We start from the raw sequence: 19,282 nt of genomic DNA, 5'->3' as shown, positions 1-19,282 counted from the left end.
AAATGTGGAGATGAACTGGTATGCAATCATAACACTATTGTGCTGGGAGGACACAAGAGGGTATATATAATCAAAAGTATAATGGCCTATAACCATACGTATATAATAGCCTATTGTGCTCACATTTTCATTATCGATATCTATCAACGCGGGCGACTTTTGCCGTAGATGGCACACTTCCATGACACCATAAAATTACACCCGAGTTCCGAGATTCGTTTGATAAGTTATGCATAGACATCGTTGGATATATACGAGACCTAGGCCTACATGTAGAAATCATGTGCATATATTGAGGGGTGGGGGGTGTTTTGTTTATTTGTCTGAAATATATACGATGCATGATGATGTAGATGATTTGATTATGAATTAGATTATTCCCCGGAAAGCACAACCCATACCTCTTACCTATGTTCCCTCCGCCACCTATATATAACCTCCTCCTCCCCCTCCCCACACTCGATATCGACTCTTCCCTATTATTCCACTCCACTCTTGAGCCCCCTCTCCCCTCCTTTCCTTCCCACTTCCAATGCTCTCTCCCCTCTGTTTCTCTTTCTCCCTTACCCTTACCCCCTCCCCCTCACACACACCCCCCTACCCTCTTTCCCTGGCGATCTCTTCTATCTCTCTCTCTCTCTCTCTATTCTCCAATAAATAAATTGAATAAAAGTTAGTTTAAACCAGCTTTCTATGATATTGATCTTCCGTCATGCGACATGCACATAAATAGAGTTGTGTATAATAGTGTTGATATCAATGAAGTCATAATCTGTCAAGTGGCTATTGTAATGTCTGTGGAAATATTTCGATGGTCTATATATTTTCACAGTGAAATCAGCTTAGCTAATTCGTAGTCTCAAGTCAATGCTTTCAAACTAAATCAATGCTTTCAAATGTAGACTGCTTTGTTCGACTTCTCTGCTCGTGAATATTGCACTGCAAAATTTAAACATTTCTTTTGTATACTTAGAGTAGGTAACTTCAAATCAAATAATTTTACGATCCACACCACTTATAAGAAACTGAAACCAAAACCGAAACTGACTGACACAAATGTTCGGTTTTAAACAAAAGGTAGAAACAATGAGTTCGATATCTTATGATTCAAGTGGTTAGGCAGGACAATAGGAAACCACGTGACCAAAACCAAAACTAAAACTATATATTTGAAATGAGACAGTGACGACCAGGTTGACAGCATATCTATGTACACAAGGGGCAGTCTACATGCCGAACTTCCTCTTGTTATTAATTTGAATGAAAAAGAGGGCATTTGTATTCTGGCCAGGTACCCATGCTCGATCAAACAAAACCAAAGTAGTACTGCTGGTTTCGAGAATCCCATCACTAGGGGTTTCAAATTCACATCTTCTGGTCTCCAAAGGTGTATCAAATTTCTGATTCCTTGCCCACCAGCCCACGTATTTTTTTATATAAAAATAGAACAAAGTGTGACTTTTTGACTTTCAAACTTCAGCTCTGGTACAATAAATTATATCATTATTTGTGTACTTGGTCGTATAGGGAGAATTCCACCGAAATTTGCGGCGACAACTACTCTCGTTAGGAATATGTTTTCATGGAAATCTGGTCCCGCTAGCTTAATTTTTTCTGCAACCATTTATAGGGCCGCAATAAACCACTACCCGCATAGTCCGAGGCAAGGTTCATTATTGATCGGATATTATATACGTATTCATTGGTAATATACGGTACTAGTCATAGTATATCGTGTATATGCGATTTATTCCGTAAACAATAAGTATGATAAACAAACGCCTTTCTGACAAAACGACTCATAGCACGGCGGTATATCCTCTGGACTATGGATCTATAGATTATGGGTTCGAACACTAGTTAATTCCTGCTAACCAATTTCCTTTTATTTTGTTAAGTAAGATGGTAATAAACCTGTGTTATATCTAGCCTCATAATGTTTTATTATTGTATAGAAACGGCCTTGTTACGTAGGATGAAATAATAATGGTAATAAACCTGTGTTATATCTAGCCTCATAATGTTTTATTATCGTATAGAAACGGCCTTCTTACGTAAGATGAAATAATAATGGTAATAAACCGGTGTTATATCTAGCCTCATAATGTTTTATTATGGTATAGAAACGGCCTTGTTAAGGATACGATACATGATTTACCGACAAGTGACTCATTTCGGAATGCGATCATGAATTTTGAAGAAAAAAAAAAGTTTCCACAGGTTTCGTTGGGATTCGAACCAGCGATTCGGAACTTCCTTTGATTACGCGTCTAGCGCTTTACCGCTCTTCCACGGTGGCAGTTGAGTAGAGGAGTGTAATGATAAATGATAAATCTCATAATGCCATCTTTAGCCTTTTGTTTACTAAAAAAGACGCGTTTTGTAAAGATAGATTAGCCGTTTTATGCATAAAGAGCACGAACGTTTGGGAAAGGCCTCAAACAAATAATAAAGACACTGATGTGATGATGAAATTGCGTAAGTCGGGAAATATCTGCGTCGTAATGTTTTGTTTTGGTTTTAGGAATTTACGACTTCATGACATTATCATTCGAAATCAACAAAAGATATTTAAACAGTATATGGCCCCATTCTTTCTCTAGAATGTTTTGTACATGTATGTGAAATAGCTTCAACAATGGTTCGCTGCATAATGGTAAAAACAGCCTTGACCTAAAAAAGGGCCAGAGGTACCATATTTACCGATTCAGGCTAAATTTAAAATTGATATAAAACGTTTGTTTTTGATCGATTACAAAATTAATTTTGTCATATAAAGAAATTGTGTCTGGCGTGAATTACACTACAGTTTTTTATTCTTAGGGCTCTTAACTTCTTCAAATAATTTTTTAAATGATAGAGTGAATCCCCTGGCCCTCTATAATTACGCACAAAAGATCGAGTCCCCTTAAGTAAGATGAAATAATAGTGATAATAAACCTGTGTTATATCTAGTCTCATAACATGGTTTATTATGGTATATAGAAACGGCCTTGTTACGTAAGATGAAATAATAATGGTAATAAACCTGTGTTATATCTAGTCTCATAATGTTTTATTATGGTATAGAAACGGCCTTGTTAAGTAAGATGAAATAATAATGGTAATAAACCTGTGTTATATCTAGTCTCATAATGTTTTATTATGGTATAGAAACGGCCTTGTTAAGTAAGATGAAATAATAATGGTAATAAACCTTTGTTATATCTAGTCTCATAATATGTTTTATTATGGTATAGAAACGGCCTTGATGCACGTGGAATAGAGTCTGTGCGTAAAATTATTCATTGGCTCCAAAGGATTTGAACCGGAGTCCTTCACTGTAATCATGGCGCAGTGCAGTCCATTCAATCAAATGTTGATATCAACCTATTTGATCGTAGTGCATTTGTTATGTGTGTACGACGAACTGTCGTGGTAGATTGCAATCATGCCGCCATATTTACGGTATGATACGTCACTATGCACAACCTCTATAAGGAAATAACACAATATAGCTCCGAAATCTCTGTGTAGAAGCTACTGAAGCGTAAACTGCTCATTTGCATAACAAGGAACAACGTTAGTAGGAGCCAACGCCCTTAATGTCAATTTAGTTAAGAGCGGATTTCTCATGGTATGTTTTTGCTTAAAACTAGTCCCGGTAGGCGTTACTTCCAGGTACGTGCTCCTTGAACATCATTGAGACACCTCCCCCCTAATATTACATACACACATGGGATTTGGGGTGAGGTGACCAGCTGTAATATGATCGATGTCATGCTATGATATTATTTGGGGTGTGTTGACCAAGGCTAGCAGTCCAGCAAGAAGTTCAATACCTGCCATAGCTATAAATGCAGCGCTGTAACTACCCGTGGCGTCAAATACGATCCCTGCAAGGAAAATAACAAACAAATAAAATAGCATAAGCCTGTATTGCGCGATGAGTACACTGTGAAAGAGTGATTGAAACTCTATGGATATTTCATATTAGCGTAGTGATGGTAGCTCATGCTAGTGAAATTACTTCAATTCAACTGCAGTGCGAAGGAAGCTTTACGCCACAAGTGCGCAGTTTTCAAAAAATAGGATTTATGTTGGATCTTCGACAAGCGAACCTTAAATAGGATAGGAGTAATTGTGTATCATTGGACAACTGTGAGAATTTCAGAGGCGTACCAACCTGAGGGCAGGGGGAAGTTGCTCCCTGGCACAAAATACCGGGACAAAAAGGCCTCTAGTACCGTCCCGGGAAAAGTTATACCGGGCAAAACTGTAGTGGCAACAATTGTTCTTCTATTTTGCCAATTTTAGCATTAAAACTGCAATTATCAATATGAGATAACTTGTTTTTGTCCCTACCACCACTCCCTTCCCCGACGCAACTCTTTATATTATCGAGCGCCCTGGCGAAAAAAAATGGGTCAACGATTGGACAATTGTATTCGGCAAACAATATTTCGGATCAGGAGAACAATTTGTCCATTTGCCCACCCCAGAATCTCTGTACACCCCTGCAGTCAATTATGATACTCTGTATACATGAGACAGCCTACATTATAACAATTTTAATACTCTTGTCCTGAAGAAATATAGAGCTAATCCTGGTGACAGCTTTTATACATGTCCAACATTTACTTACCAGTTAAAGGACCACCTGATAATAATCCCATTCCTAGAGCGAAATAATGTAAACCAATAGCTCCTGTAAATGCGTCTTTATCCGATGGTAAGAGTTCCTTTAACATCACAATAACTACAGGGGTAGGGGTTCCAATACATAATCCAACCAAGAATGAAATTACTACAAGCACCCAATAGGATTGCACAAATGGGTAAAGTATTAAAGTTCCTGCGCTTCCGAAAGACAAAAATATAAATAGCACACGACCAGTGACAAGTCCACGTTGGGTAAGTGGTCCTGTAAGAAGACGCCCAATTAGCGTCCCAACTCCACCAATGGAGGATAAAAATGATGCAGTTTGGGCGGAATAGCCTAAAGTTATGGTATATGGAACAAGAAAAATCACCCAACCAGCAGATGCAATTGACCATAGACAAAACGCGGCTAGGTATGTTACTAATATCGGTTCTTTCGCTAGAACAGAAAAACCGAAAAACGACGAACACGTTTTTCTAAATTTCGCCAACTTATCATCTTCATCCGCATCATATGTTTGTAAACTTTCTTGAGAAACAGTTCTGTAAATTGATTTCTTTGGCGGCCTCATGATGACTCCAGCGATGCATATATTAAAACAAGCAGCGCCTAAAAGCAGCATGGCGGGTCGCCAGCCGAAAAGGATGTTCAGATATTCGGCAAATGGTGGAAAGATTATCATTCCCACTGCACCTCCTGTAAATGCTAGTCCATTTGCGACGCTCAGATCATCAGGAAAGTAATCGTTTAATGCCATTACTTCTGCTACGGACGGTAAACCCATGCCTATACCTAAAGAAACACAAAACAAAGAAGAACAAGCGAAACAAGCACAATGTTTAGGTATCTATAATATTCAGCCCGTCCTTCGTTCTTCCATTATTTGTTGTTGTGTTTATTCCGCAATCAATTATTTTCTATTCGTTCCTTCTAGTGCAATTGATTTCAGTTTACAAGCACTATAATCTTGTAAATCATGTTGAAGTTGTCATATTTGGCAGATGAATAGTACTTATAGGGCCGAATAATTCTAAAAGGGTCAAGTTACAAAAGAGGGTACAAAATTACTCAAACATGTTCAAAACTCACACCGTCGTGATCTTCTGTTTATGAGGATTCAGAAAAAAATATGGGCAAAGGAGTAACAGTGTGACGTTTGCCCCGCTGGGGTCGAAAATGAAACTTGCCCTGATTTTGATGAAAATGGTCTCAAATTATTTGTCTTGTTGCAAGAAATAAAACAACGAATAGTTCTAACCATCCTGGTAACAAGGTCAAATTGATTTAATAGAACTCAATGGGTATTGTCGGTTTTGATGTGTTATTGAGGTAACGAAAGATCCTACATAGCGCAAACTAATATTTATCATGGAAAGACCAATCATTTTCAACAAAATCGGAGCATTTTTCAATTTTGCTCCCTGTGGTGCCAAAATTAGACCTATGACGTCACAATGTTACCTTTTTGCTTATAACTCCATAACCGTACATCGTAGATAGGTCAAAATATACTTTTTATGAATCCTTGTGATTAGAGAAACACATTGCCTGTGTTTTTAACCAAGTCCGAGCAATTTTGAGCTTGACCTCTGTGTAAAAGTTCAGCGACCTTTTCCCACCAAATAAGGGTGCTCTTGAAATGCCTGCCCAGGTAACAATATAACGTTGTGAGAATGTTGCGAACGTCGTGACAAGATTTGGCTTTGGTCATCTGTTTTGGTCAACCAAAAGTGTAGACACTTTTTGACGTCGCTAGAACGTTAGATATAACGTTCTTTAAACGTTGTAACAACGTCCTGAAAGCTTAACTTGACCTTCGTATCCAATCCAACGTTCTCCAAACGTCAGTAAAACGTTCTTTACATGTTATCAAAACATTATTATAAGGCTTAAAATTAAGAACCTTGATCAAAATTTATGTACATAAAAATTTACGTATTATGTAAAACATGAGAGCCAAAACTCAATATGAATGTTGTTATTTTAATATATCACACCAATACATTATTTCATGATATGTTCACGATTCATCTGTTATACTGTACAGGTACTAGATTGTAACCATAAAATGTCTTCACGCATGAAAGATTTGTGCATTGCACTTTGTATACAAGTACAAAGCATTTAAAAATGCTGCATACATATAATCGCTGTACAAACAGGGACGTAGCTCCTGGTGTGGGCTAATTTATGTAAATTTCCTCTCCTCCTCCGCTTCAAGTCTTCCCCCTTTATTCTTTTTTGTCTCCGTTTCTTCATCTTTTATTTCCTTTTCCTCCTTTTTAATCTTCTCTTGACTCCCTTTTACACGCCTCTTCTTCGCTTTCCATAAACTAGACAAGGTACAAGGTTTTGAAAGGGAAAGGGCCGAGAGCCCGATCATGGAAAATCAGCGAGCAGACATTTTGCACACATTTTGTCAAAATCGCCCAAAGCTTCTCTAACTTTTTTAGAGGTCCCAAGCTCTCCTAGACCCTCCCTTGCCTACAAAAAAGCCTCAAAGGCGAGTTGATCGTACAGGTCTATTGTTTTAGGTCAAAGTCGGTTACATTGGGTTTTTTTGTGTTGTATAACAATATAACAAAGTTGCTGTTTTGGTGTCTGGTTGCCACACCCGTACACTTTTTTAAGCTATAATAGTGTAAAACAATGGTGCACCCAAATGGCTTTAATTGGACCCTCTAAAAAAAAACCCTCAGATACCACCTTCTGTGGAGCAAGCACGATGCCATGCGACCGATTCGCGGTCATATTTACACATTTGGTGATGGTTATGTAGTCGCCTCCCCGACTCCCCTCCAACCTCCATATCATCTTAACGCTTTGCTAACGACAGCGTTTACAAAGTCCGGAAACTCACCATTTGCCGGCATGCAGTGACTTTTCCCCACTAAAATGGCCCCTGTCAGTTGCTGACAGGGCCCCCCTTGTAATCTTGGCCTTTGAAGCCCCAACCACAAAATGAAAGAAACAAGACATTATTAACATTGTTTTGCTATTTAAAAAATGCTTTAGCTGTATGCAGGTACACAGGTACGCTTTAATCGGGAATCAACAAGTAAATTACGTGTTAATTTTGGCCCTATTGGCTTATAAGGCTCAAATGTAGATCATATTCACAGGGTATAGCCCAAATATAAATAACATTTACCGGGCCCAATGCCCAATGGTAAAACAATTCAGCTTGTAACACGAAGAAATCGGGAATTTCCCCCATAACGGCACAATAAAAACTATCGCAACTTTTATGGTCTTTCTTTTTGTAAGCCCAATTAACTATGTGTCGCAACATACCAGGTGCTGATCGTTATAATTTGTCAAATGTGTTTTTAATGTTAAATTGAAAATATATGTGATCATAATTTTTATACTTTTAATTTAATTTTCCATGTTGATGAACTTTCCTGTTGTAAGCCCCATTAACTTTGCATCGCAACATTGATTATTATTATCATGGTTATGGAATGCGACTGTTTTTCAAATGATCGTTTCATGTGAAATTGAAAATACATTATTATAATCGTTAGTTTTAAAGGTGGGTAACCTGATTGACAATCTCATCCCCCACTTTACCTCATCAAAATGATATTTTTCTCATAAGCATATTGAAATTTGGCGTTCCAAATCGGTATATTTCCGAAGAAATCATCAAAAAACTGACGAATTAGTCTCAAATATGGTATACCACATTTGAGACTAATTAGGCAGTTTTTTTGATGATATCTTCGGAAATACACTGAGTTGGAACTTCTAATTTCAATATGTTTATGAGAAAAGTAAGGCCTTTCACTTGAAATCAATGTATTACATGATCATAATGATTATCATTAATAAAAACACTGTAGACTACCAATATCACGCTGTATAAATGTCGGTAATTCCATTAGGAATTAGTCACATTTACATAAATCATTTACATGTTCTTTTTGCACGAGTATATACACGAATATAACAATATAACAAAGTTGCTGTTTTGGTGTCTGATTGCCACACCCGTACACTTTTTTAAGCTATAATAGTGTAAAACAATGGTGCACCCAAATAGCTTTAATTGGACCCTCTAAAAAAACTCAGATACCACCTTCTGTGGAGCAAGCACGATGCCATGCGACCGATTCGTGGTCATATTTACACATTTGGTGATAGTTATGTAGTCGCCTCCCCGACTCCCCTCCAACCTCCATATCATCTTAACGCTTTGCTAACGACAGCGTTTACAAAGTCCGGAAACTCACCATTTGCCGGCATGCAGTGACTTTTCCCCACTAAAATGGCCCCTGGCAGTTGCTGACAGGGCCCCCCTTGCAATATTGGCGTTTGAAGCCCCAACCACAAAATGAAAGAAACAAGACATTATTAACATTGTTTTGCTATTTAAACAAATGCTTTAGTTGTATGCAGGTACACAGGTACGCTTTAATCGGGAATCAACAAGTAAATTACGTGTTAATTTTGGCCCTATTGGCTTATAAGGCTCAAATGTAGATCATATTCACAGGATATAGCCCAAATATAAATAACATTTACCGGGCCCAATGCCCAATGGTAAAACAATTCAGTTTGTAACACGAAGAAATCGGGAATTTCCCCCATAACGGCACAATAAAAACTATCGCAAATTTTATGATCTTTCTTTTTGTAAGCCCAATTAACTATGTGTCGCAACATACCAGGTGCTGATCGTTATAATTTGTCAAATGTATTTTTAATGTTAAATTGAAAATATATGTGATCATAATTTTTATACTTTTAATTTAATTTTCCATGTTGATGAACTTTCCTGTTGTAAGCCCCATTAACTTTGCATCGCAACATTGATTACTATTATCATGGTTATGGAATGCGAATGTTTTTCAAATGATCCTTTCATGTGAAATTGAAAATACATTATTATAATCGTTAGTTTTAAAGGTGGGTAACCTGATTGACAATCTCATCCCCCACTTTACCTCATCAAAATGATATTTTTCTCATAAGCATATTGATATTTGGCGTTCCAAATCGGTATATTTCCGAAGAAATCATCAAAAAACTGACGAATTAGTCTCAAATATGGTATACCACATTCGAGACTAATTAAGCAGTTTTTTTTATGATATCTTCGGAAATACACTGAGTTGGAACTTCTAATTTCAATATGTTTATGAGAAAAGTAAGGCCTTTCACTTGAAATCAATGTATTACATGATCATAATTATTCTCTCTCTGTGTCAGGTGGCGCTGTGTAGCGCTGCTGTGGTCTTCACAAGAGTACGCCATCTCACTCGATCTGATGCCGAGTGCGTTGCACCTTGCATTCCCTGGTTAGAAACCAGCTTCACGTCATTAGTCCAAGATGTTGGTGGACGTCCTCTTCCTCGTTTGCCTTCCATAGCCCCTTGCAAAATCTGTTTTTCTACACCTCCATGTTTCCTGACAATATGGCCAAAGTACTTCAGCTTTCTCTCCATTATGCCGCTTCTGATGGTTAGACTAGTACCAATCTTGTCGAGGATCCAGGAATTTGTTCTCCTGTCTTTCCATGTCACTCGTAGAAGCCTCCTGTAACACCACATCTCAAAAGCATCTACTCTTTTCCTATCATTCTTGGTCATAGCCCAAGACTCGCATCCATAAGTGGCAATGGAAAACACAGTTGCACGAAGTAGGCGTACCTTGAGGTCAATGGATAGGCCTCTGCTTTTCCATATGCTTGACATGCCCTGCACAGTTGTCCTTGCAATAGCCAGTCTTCTCTTAATTTCAGTTGTGCTGTCACCACTGTTGTTAATCATTGAACCCAGATATTCAAATTGCTTCACCTCCTCAATCTGCTGTCCATCTATCACAAACTCATCACTTTTCCGCTCTCTGTCTACAACCATTATTTTTGTCTTCTTTGTGTTCAGGAGAAGGTGTTTTTCTTCGCTGGCCTCTTTGATGCGCTTCAAAAGATCAATCAGCTCTACTCTGCTGCTACAAATAAGAGTGGTATCATCGGCGTACCTCAGGTTAGTAATTCTTGTACCGCCAAACTTCACTCCACCTTCAAACCCCTCCAAAGCTGTTCTCATTATGTCTTCAGAGTAGATGTTAAATAGGTTTGGTGATAGCACACAGCCCTGTCGTAAGCCTCTTCCAATCTTGAACCAATCTGTGTCTCCACTACTTGTTCTGACTGCCGATTCTTGGTCTTCATATAAGCAGCTGATCAGATCCACAAGATGACTTGGGAAACCCATCTTTTTCATAGTTTCCCACATCTGAGGGTGGCTAACATAGTCAAAAGCTTTACTGTAATCTATGAAGCACATGTAAAGAGGAAGTCTATGCTCTCTGCATTTCTCAATCACATTCCTGATATTGACAATTTGGTCCCTAGTACCCCTTCCTTCACGAAATCCTGCCTGCTCATCAGCTATTTCTTGCTCCATTTTGTACTTCATTCTCTTGATGATGATCTTCAGAAGCACTTTACTTGCATGACAAATCAGGCTGATGGTCCGGTGATTGGCACACTCTTTCAAATTTCCCTTCTTTGGCAGTGGAATAAATACTGCCCTGCACCAGTCTCTCGGCCATTTCTTCTTTTTCCAGATGATACCACATAGACGCCACATTAGGTCTATCCTTCTTTCCCAGTTGCCTTCCACAACTCAGAAGCTACATTATCAATGCCAGGTGACTTAGCATTTTCATTTGTTCCATGGCAAGCTCAACTTCAGATCTCAATGGTGGAGGTTCTTCCTCACTCGTTTCACACTGTACATACGCCTTGTCATCTTGTGCCTCAAACAGCTGGGAACTATACTGAACCCATCGCCTTTTGATGTCTACACTTTCGGTAAGAGTGTTACCTCTCTCATCATTTATAACATCCATCCTGGGGTCCACTTCTTGGTAAGTTCTTTGGCAATACCAAAAGCTATTTTTGAGTCACCCTTACATCTTTCCATTTCCACACATTTCCTTTCGATGTAGTTTCTTTTGTCCTCCTTAACACTTTTGGAGACCTCTTTGTTTAAGCGTGCCCATTCTACCTTTCCTCCATCTGCCTTTCTCTCTTCCTGTCATCAGCTAGGTTTAAGGTCTGCTGAGAGATCCACGGCTGTTTCCGTTTCATCTTTCTAGGGATGTACTTCTTTGCTGTGCTCTGGACTGCTTCTTTCATGTCTTCCCACAATTCATTTGGGGTCTGCTCCTCTTCATTAACTTTCAGTAACTCGTCAAACCTGTTCTTCACATCTACTGAATATTGAGTGGGAATGTTGTCAACATCATACCTGGTAGGTGGTGCATTGCCTCTCTTAGCTCTCAGTTTTAGTTTTAGTTTTACTTTGGCTACAAGTAGCTGATGGTCACTACCACAGTCAGCGCCTGGTCGTGTCCTGACATTTTGGAGTGATGTTCTCCACCTCTTCCTGACCATGATGTAATCGATCTGGTTTCTTGTTCTATCTCCTGGGCTCATCCAAGTCCACAGTCTCCGTGGATGATGCTGAAATAACGTGTTCCCAATGACTAGGTTATTAGCTTCACAAAATTCCTCCAGTCTGTCTCCACGTTCATTTCTGATCCCAAGTCCATATTGGCCTATACACCCAGTTTTCTCCTTCATTTTGCCAATCTTAGCATTCCAATCCCCCAGTACGATGAGTAAGTCTCTTCTAGGTATACTATCCATAACTCCTTGTACCATCTCATCTCGCTCTCTGATGCATCTGATGTTGGTGCATACACTTGTATGATAGATACATTTAAAGGATGTCCTTGCAGTCTTACAGTCATCACTCTTTCATTTATTGGATTATATCCCAAAACACACTTGGCTGTGGTTCTTTCTATTATGAAACCCACACCTCCTCGTTTCCTTCCAGTATCTTTTCCAGAATAGATGAACATACTTCCATCATCTGTAGTGAACCGCCCTTGACCAAGCCACCACAACTCTGTTACTCCTAGGATCTTAATATTGTTTGCAACCATCTCCTTCTCCACAACTTCAATCTTTCCTCCTGACATACTGCGTACATTCCATGTAGCAATATTTATTGGCTTCCTTAAAGGGGTGCTGTTCCTTTCCTTCCTGGGACCGTCAAGAACAGGACTTCCTGTAGCAGGCTTTAATCCTGATCTGTCATCACCAACAGGTGTACTCTGAGCAGCATCTCTCTCCCCAGTAGCCATTGACGTATCTTCCGGCCTGCGGGTCGCACCTTCCGATACCATCGTTTTCTTTTGACTTTGTACTCTCATGCTTACATTCAAGGCCAAATAGTACGGTGGGTGGCCAGGTCCTTCCGTACCAACAGTAGAGGGCCATTCCTGAGTTCTTACAGTACTAGCCTCCTCTTGACACAAACCATCTCCCTGGATGCCAGATATGATTATTATCATTAATAAAAACACTGTAGACTTCCAATATCACGCTATATAAATGTCGGTAATTCCATTAGGAATTAGTCACATTTACACAAAACATTTACATGTTCTTTTTGCACGAGTGCTTGAAATGGATGACATTTTATGTTATATGTAAGTTTTAAAGAATTTGATTTTCCAAATATATCAGGTCACCTTCCTTTAATAAATTTTTTTATTTATTAATGCCTCATTAATTTGTGTAGAAATATGTTTTTTCGTGATGATCAATTTCTCACTTTTTCAACCTTGCCAACCTTGCCTAAATCGTGACATACGAGGGGCGGTCAATAAGTTCGTAGAACAAGGTACTTGAAAGAGTACTAGCCAAATTCTTTCTATCTCTCTCTTTAGCATGGTCATTACAAACCTTAATGCACCCGTCGCAAATTTTCTTGAAACCTTCTATGACAACAAAATGGAAGTCTTCCGAAAGCTCCTTGAGCCACTCTTCGGTGAAGGCTCACCAGCATTGATCACCAGCAAACCTGATATTATGAATAGGTTTCACTAACTGGAGGTCATGCCTGAACCACAATATGGTTACTTTAATTAACTGACCCCTCTGTCGTGAATGGCAGCTTGACAAACTAAGAATAGCGTACAGGACACAATCCGAGAATAGCCACATTCCTACCATCAACTTTCTTCACATGATGGTTTGCCTCAATTTTGCTATCAAAATTGTATGATATATGCCTATGATTGTACTTTCATTTAGCAAATGATCTGTCATCAAGACTATCCCTGGATCTCAGAAACAGCGATGAAGACCTTGCACTACGGTGACCGAGTGATGATCTTCTCAGGGGTGTGAGATCCAGGTGCTTCCACTACATTCACTCATAATTCCAGTGATTAATGTATGTCTTATCACCTTTAGCCACATATAGATTAAACCTGCCTTGGTCCTCATTCTAAGTATATAGAAGGTGTGGACCTGAATATGTCAACTGGTATCAATTTTGTGCATGAAGATTCCGGGACCCCATCTAGAAGACACCCTGGAATACCCAAATGTTAATGGATTAATATTGAAAACACATTCATCAGAGTTGTCATATTTTGTGGCTACCTCATCTTTCTTATTTGGCTCTTTATTCATTATCAATGCCACTGTACCAGCGCGTATATCATTAGTGGTGACGTCAACAAGTCTGTTGGACCTTGGATGATCTTCAAGGACGCTCATTCCATTCTTGAACTCTAAGAACCATTTCGTTGCTGTTGAATACCAAGGACTTCATTACCATTTACAACAACTCTACATTGTTAAAGTTTATTTGAGTTTTCACCACCGTCGGGAGTAATTTCCATGATGACCATGTATTCACTTCTGGTAGTACCTGCGAACTCATGGAGGTACGCTTCCTCTGAAGAGTGTCCTGCCCATATACAGTGATGCAAAAATATAAAATCTTTGCAGTAATGTTTTGAAGGAACAAGCTTTCAAATGAGACCAAATTCAATACCGTGCGACAAAGTAACATACCGAGTTCTACGAACTTTTTGACCGGCCCTCGTAGCTCATAATACCTACAATCAAAGAAATATTTAGTTGGCACACTTTGACAATATGTTGGAACTCTTCATTGCTGCTTTGAGAGTTCAGTGAAATTGAAATGTTTGATGAGAAGTACAAACCTTCCCCTTTCCCCTTCCCTCCCTTATCCTCCCTCAACCAATGTTGGGGGGACTGTATGAGCTGAAAAAAATATCCGTAAACAAACTTACTAAGCAACGCCATACTCAAAGCTAAGTGGGAGGTCAAAGTTGATAGATGAACGCATATCAGAGACAGTCCTGCGAATATACCTCCAACTATAGTAATCAGTCGATAACCACTAATCTGAGTGATTGCTCCCCACAGTGGCCCTGTAAAATATAAGAAAGATGTATATCACTTTGAGTTGATATGATTGTTGTTATTAAAAGGAGGATTGCGTGATCCTAGCATCCTCTTTTTATGATATTTTTCAGTAGATGTCCACGAAAAAGCTTATTCCCAAAATTTCACTTGATTCCGATTTTGCGTTTGCGAGGTATGCATGATTATGTGCATTAGACTCCTCCATAGGCCAGTGTTGTAATTTCGTTCTGGTATACCAGAATGAAATTCAAATTTGACGATATTTTGGCTAAACGAATTTATCTGCAAGAAAATTTTAGTACATAAAACAAGTGGTATAAAAATCTCAACTTTTTTTGAAAAAAAGTGGGGGGGGATGAGGCTGTGGATCACAAAATGCCCTTTTAAGCTATTTTCAAAACGATCCCCGAGTTAATTGGAAGCTTAGTGGGTATTTGAATCTCGACCACTGCCGGTAATTATTCCAGAAAAATATAGCACTCATTTTTTGGAATCAAAAAAATATTATCTCGTTTTACCAATTGAAACACAAAGAAATTCTAATCGTTTGGTTAGTTCTCACTGGTAATAAAAGTCAAACATTTTTGTAATTTGACGGAAAATGGGCCAAAAACATGCAATTTTCATTTTTGCTTGGCATAAGTCTAACCATTCAAAATCTTGAGTATAGGCTGAGAGTTTGCTCATACTTTTAATAATTAAAGTTTTTTTGATAATTGGTTGTGAAAAAGGTTAGAAAACGTGTTATTAGAACGCATGGTTTGAAATTAGTCTTTGTACGAGTCTTTGGGCTTGATTGTCACAGCATACGTAAAACGCTCTAAAAACGCATGTTTTGGGCCCTTATTTCCAAAAATAGAACAAATATTATTATTTGACTTTCTTTGCCAGTTTAGAATACACTAAAAGATTGAGATTTAGCTGTGTTTCATTTGGCAAACATGATCATATTTGTTTAAAACAAATTAAGGCTGTATTTTTAAGGAATATAAAGTAGAGCTCCATTAGACTGCAGGTCCCCATTAAATTTTCAGTATTATTTTCAACAACTTATATTTAAGAAATGTCCCCCGTTCTATAATATCAATCATTTTTGTCATACAGCCTGGGCAATATAGGACCCAGTTACATCAGGCGACCTTGACCAATCCAGCTTTCCAGACAGTAACCTGCGTCTGAAGCAATTGGTTGTCAAATGTTGACAGTTGGTAACAAGTGTCATGCTGTAAACACATTTTTGTCATAGTATGGGCGAATGCGTTATTACCGCCTTTTTCAGTCAAAATGTTGGTGATGAAATGGGAAAGAACGTGCTGCCTCATTGGTCAAATACCAATCGCTCGTCGCTCAGCGATGGAGTATAAATTCATCCCTACATACCGAACAGGAATTTCAAACCACCGCCTAAGCTACACATAAGTCCAACAGTTGCCACGCTAATTTGAAACTCTTCCTGGAAGTGTGGTACGTAAACACCTAACGCTTTGAATGTGCCCATCTGAAACATAACCACGATGAAGACGGCGAAGACGACCATCCATCGCCAATATCTGTTGGGTGAATTTGTCTGCGAGATAATAAGCATAATGATAAAATAAATATTATTATTAAGCCACAGGCGATGTGGGACCGATTCGTGGGACCAAAACTATATGGTAGAAGATTCCAGACAAGTTTGTCTCTCAACTCCACACCCATTTAGCAAACATATTAATGGTCAACTTTTGAGCACCGAAGTGAAACAAGAGGTCATGAAAATGTCGAAAGTGAAATTAAAACAGGGGCGAAAGCGCGTACGCTTCTCGCCCAAAAATTTCAACTTGTTTCGCTTCAAAGGACAATTCAAATAAAGAATTTTGGATCTTGGATGTTATTATAGGTCACATCGCCAAATTGGCCATATTATAGTCAATAGAGGTCAAAGGGGGAAACTGACGAACAATTTTACGATGTTGATCACTGTAGAGACCAAAAATTACATTTGACCTTTTCGCTAAAAATTGAGAATGACGTGTCACAGATAGGTCAAACTATACTTATTCTGAATTCATATGCCCAATGGCATACAATAGATTTTTTCAACAAGATACGAGCAATTTTACTCCTGCATGTATCGGGTAGTGTCCCTTTAAAATGAGAATTTGACCTCGTTTACAAGCAGAGGATTTGAACGCAGCACCCTCAAATTGAGCTAAACCACCTCTCAGATCTTTTAGTACAAATTATCTTGTGTATGGTTCCTAATATGTGACCGTACACCACGAATGAGCCGTAAAGTCGGCAAATTGTATTCTGAGTTACAGTGTAAAATGTGCATGAAGGTCGTATTCATAGGTACCTCAAGTTGGTGCTACGCGTATCTCATTTTGGTAGTGCCAGTCAAACACCTTTTAAACCAATCAATAATCCTATTGATGAAGAGGATAATAAGCTTCTATCTATGTCTAGCTCTAGTCTTTGTTTGCTTTGGCTAAATCCTGTTGAAGTGGTGGGTTACAAAGCATTGTATTTTGTCTAGGTATGTATAACCAACAATTAACAATGCGAGGATATTCCTGAAACTCGTTGACTTGGGGTGATTTGAAATGATCGCCAATTATGACTGTTTGATATTTATTACCAGCAATGTGGAAAAAGAGACACATGTAGAACCGAAATAAAGTACCATTTTTTTGAAGGTGCAAAGTTCAACAATCCATAATCCCGCTTCTGGATATCGTTTGATATACCATTTTAAAGCTTAATGATATATGTTTTCTAAACACGAAATAAAACAAATTGACCGGGCCAACTTTACGGCAGGTTTGTGGTGGACGGTCACATACGTTACCTATGGGGTTCCCATACTCTAAGGTAGGACCCACTTCATACATAAATACTGGCAAACGCGCGCGTTAGCATCAACATAATATACAGACGTTAGCATCGAACATAATATTGTTTCTTAATGTCAAACATTTGAATTGCGACATATATAATGTTGCTGCACATTGGCAAATAACAATACCTTCAAGTCGTCATTTTCTTGAGTGTCTGTAGCCATAATGCAGACATGGCACCAATATTCATATCAAGAAGACTATGACAGCATTATGTTACAATAAATTGGGTAAATCGTACTAAACTTGTGTACCTTGACCCCGTACTATTTCCATATACGATAAGAGTGAAAAGCCCGGATTGAAAAGTCTAAAGTTTCCTATTCATGCACAAAATGAATGGAATAAATTTAAGTTCAAATGCAGTTTCGTGCAAATCCCCCCCCCTCCTCTTCATGTAAGGAGGTGATGGCTAAAAAACGGCGGAAGTGGCAACTGCACAGATAGGTCAAACTATATTTTGTCTGAATCCTTAAGGCTAGAGGGATATATTGGTGTGATTTTAAACCTGATTTGAGCAAGTTTGAAATTAGTATAAAGATCTGTTGCCTGTTTTGAACATGTTACTCCGCAGAAATTCTAGGTAATTTTTACATCTGAAATAGTCAAGACCCATACTTTCACAAAATACCAAAATTAGCTTGTAGTATGATCAAAAAATCATGTTCAGTCTGCGGACCTATCCGGCACCGCCTTCAAAAACAGGATCTGTCTCTGGTCCAAATGGTGGTAAGCTATTAAACAACCCCATGTTATTATAGGATCTTTTAAGGGCTCTGATATGAACGTTTCGACAGTATTTGTGGATATAAGAGCACATCAGACGTATCGAATTGAATTCTGAATACAAGGAATGTCCGTCTGATATCAAATAATTTTGAGTTTTGCGATATAATAAAAATTTTATGACAAACTATTAGAATTTGACATCTTTTAAATTTTTGATATTTAACAGTCTTCGAAGTAAACTTTCTAAATCTATTGATATGTACTTAAAGTGTATGTAGCTGGGATGAAAAACCAATGATTAATTGAAAATTTTGACCTTTCGTATTGAAGATATGGATTTTTTCACAAAAACAAGGTCTTTTTGAGAAAACAAAATCCATATTTTCGAATGGTCGGAATTTTCAATTGATCGTCGGCTTTTCATCCCAGCTACTTACACTTAAGTTTATATCATCGCTAGAGGGGGGTATGGGGGTGTGACACCCCCCAATACACAATTTTTCGGCAAACATTGACTGTCGGCAAATGTAGTCAAATGTATATATGTGATTGTCGGCAAATTGAAAGAGTCACATTAAAGGTTAACGTGCTACGAAATTGTGCAATTGTTACGTAATAAACCTATTGTTAATGTTGTAGTAGTTACTAGTTAGAAAAAATTAGTCGAAAAAAAATTTGACTCCATGTCCATACCGCCAGCCCTTAAAAGAACACTCCGACAATTACAACATTATGCCTTATATGTTAGAAAAACAATTATCA

At 38.3% G+C, this 19,282-nt stretch overlaps 1 protein-coding gene across 1 annotated transcript; it reads right to left on the bottom strand.

Moving 5' to 3' along the window:
- Nucleotides 1-3,704: 3,704 nt before the first annotated feature.
- On the bottom strand, nt 3,705-17,955 carry LOC140158004 (monocarboxylate transporter 13-like). The gene is made up of 5 exons (XM_072181253.1): nt 17,920-17,955; nt 16,293-16,479; nt 14,777-14,917; nt 4,625-5,434; nt 3,705-3,875 (listed from the first exon to the last, which is right to left on the bottom strand). Exons 1-5 carry the CDS (start codon nt 17,953-17,955, stop codon nt 3,763-3,765), a joined length of 1,287 nt encoding a protein of 428 aa, XP_072037354.1. The 3' UTR covers nt 3,705-3,762.
- Between the last annotated feature and the right edge of the window lie 1,327 nt (nt 17,956-19,282).

The sequence above is a fragment of the Amphiura filiformis genome, chromosome 7 (genome assembly GCF_039555335.1).
Source record: "Amphiura filiformis chromosome 7, Afil_fr2py, whole genome shotgun sequence".
In the NCBI taxonomy this organism is placed as follows: Eukaryota; Metazoa; Echinodermata; class Ophiuroidea; order Amphilepidida; family Amphiuridae; genus Amphiura; species Amphiura filiformis.
This window is presented reverse-complemented; position numbering and strand designations above follow the sequence as displayed.

What these genes read in the sequence shown, in the direction of transcription:
- LOC140158004 (XM_072181253.1), bottom strand. Translation starts at nt 17,955, where the DNA reads ATGGCTACAGACACTCAAGAAAATGACGACTTGAAG. An exon ending in AAGAAAATGACGACTTGAAG is followed by an intron (nt 16,480 to 17,919) that starts GTATTGTTATTT and finishes ATTATCTCGCAG; the next exon opens with ACAAATTCACCCAACAGATA. An exon ending in TGGTTTGAAATTCCTGTTCG is followed by an intron (nt 14,918 to 16,292) that starts GTATGTAGGGAT and finishes TATATTTTACAG; the next exon opens with GGCCACTGTGGGGAGCAATC.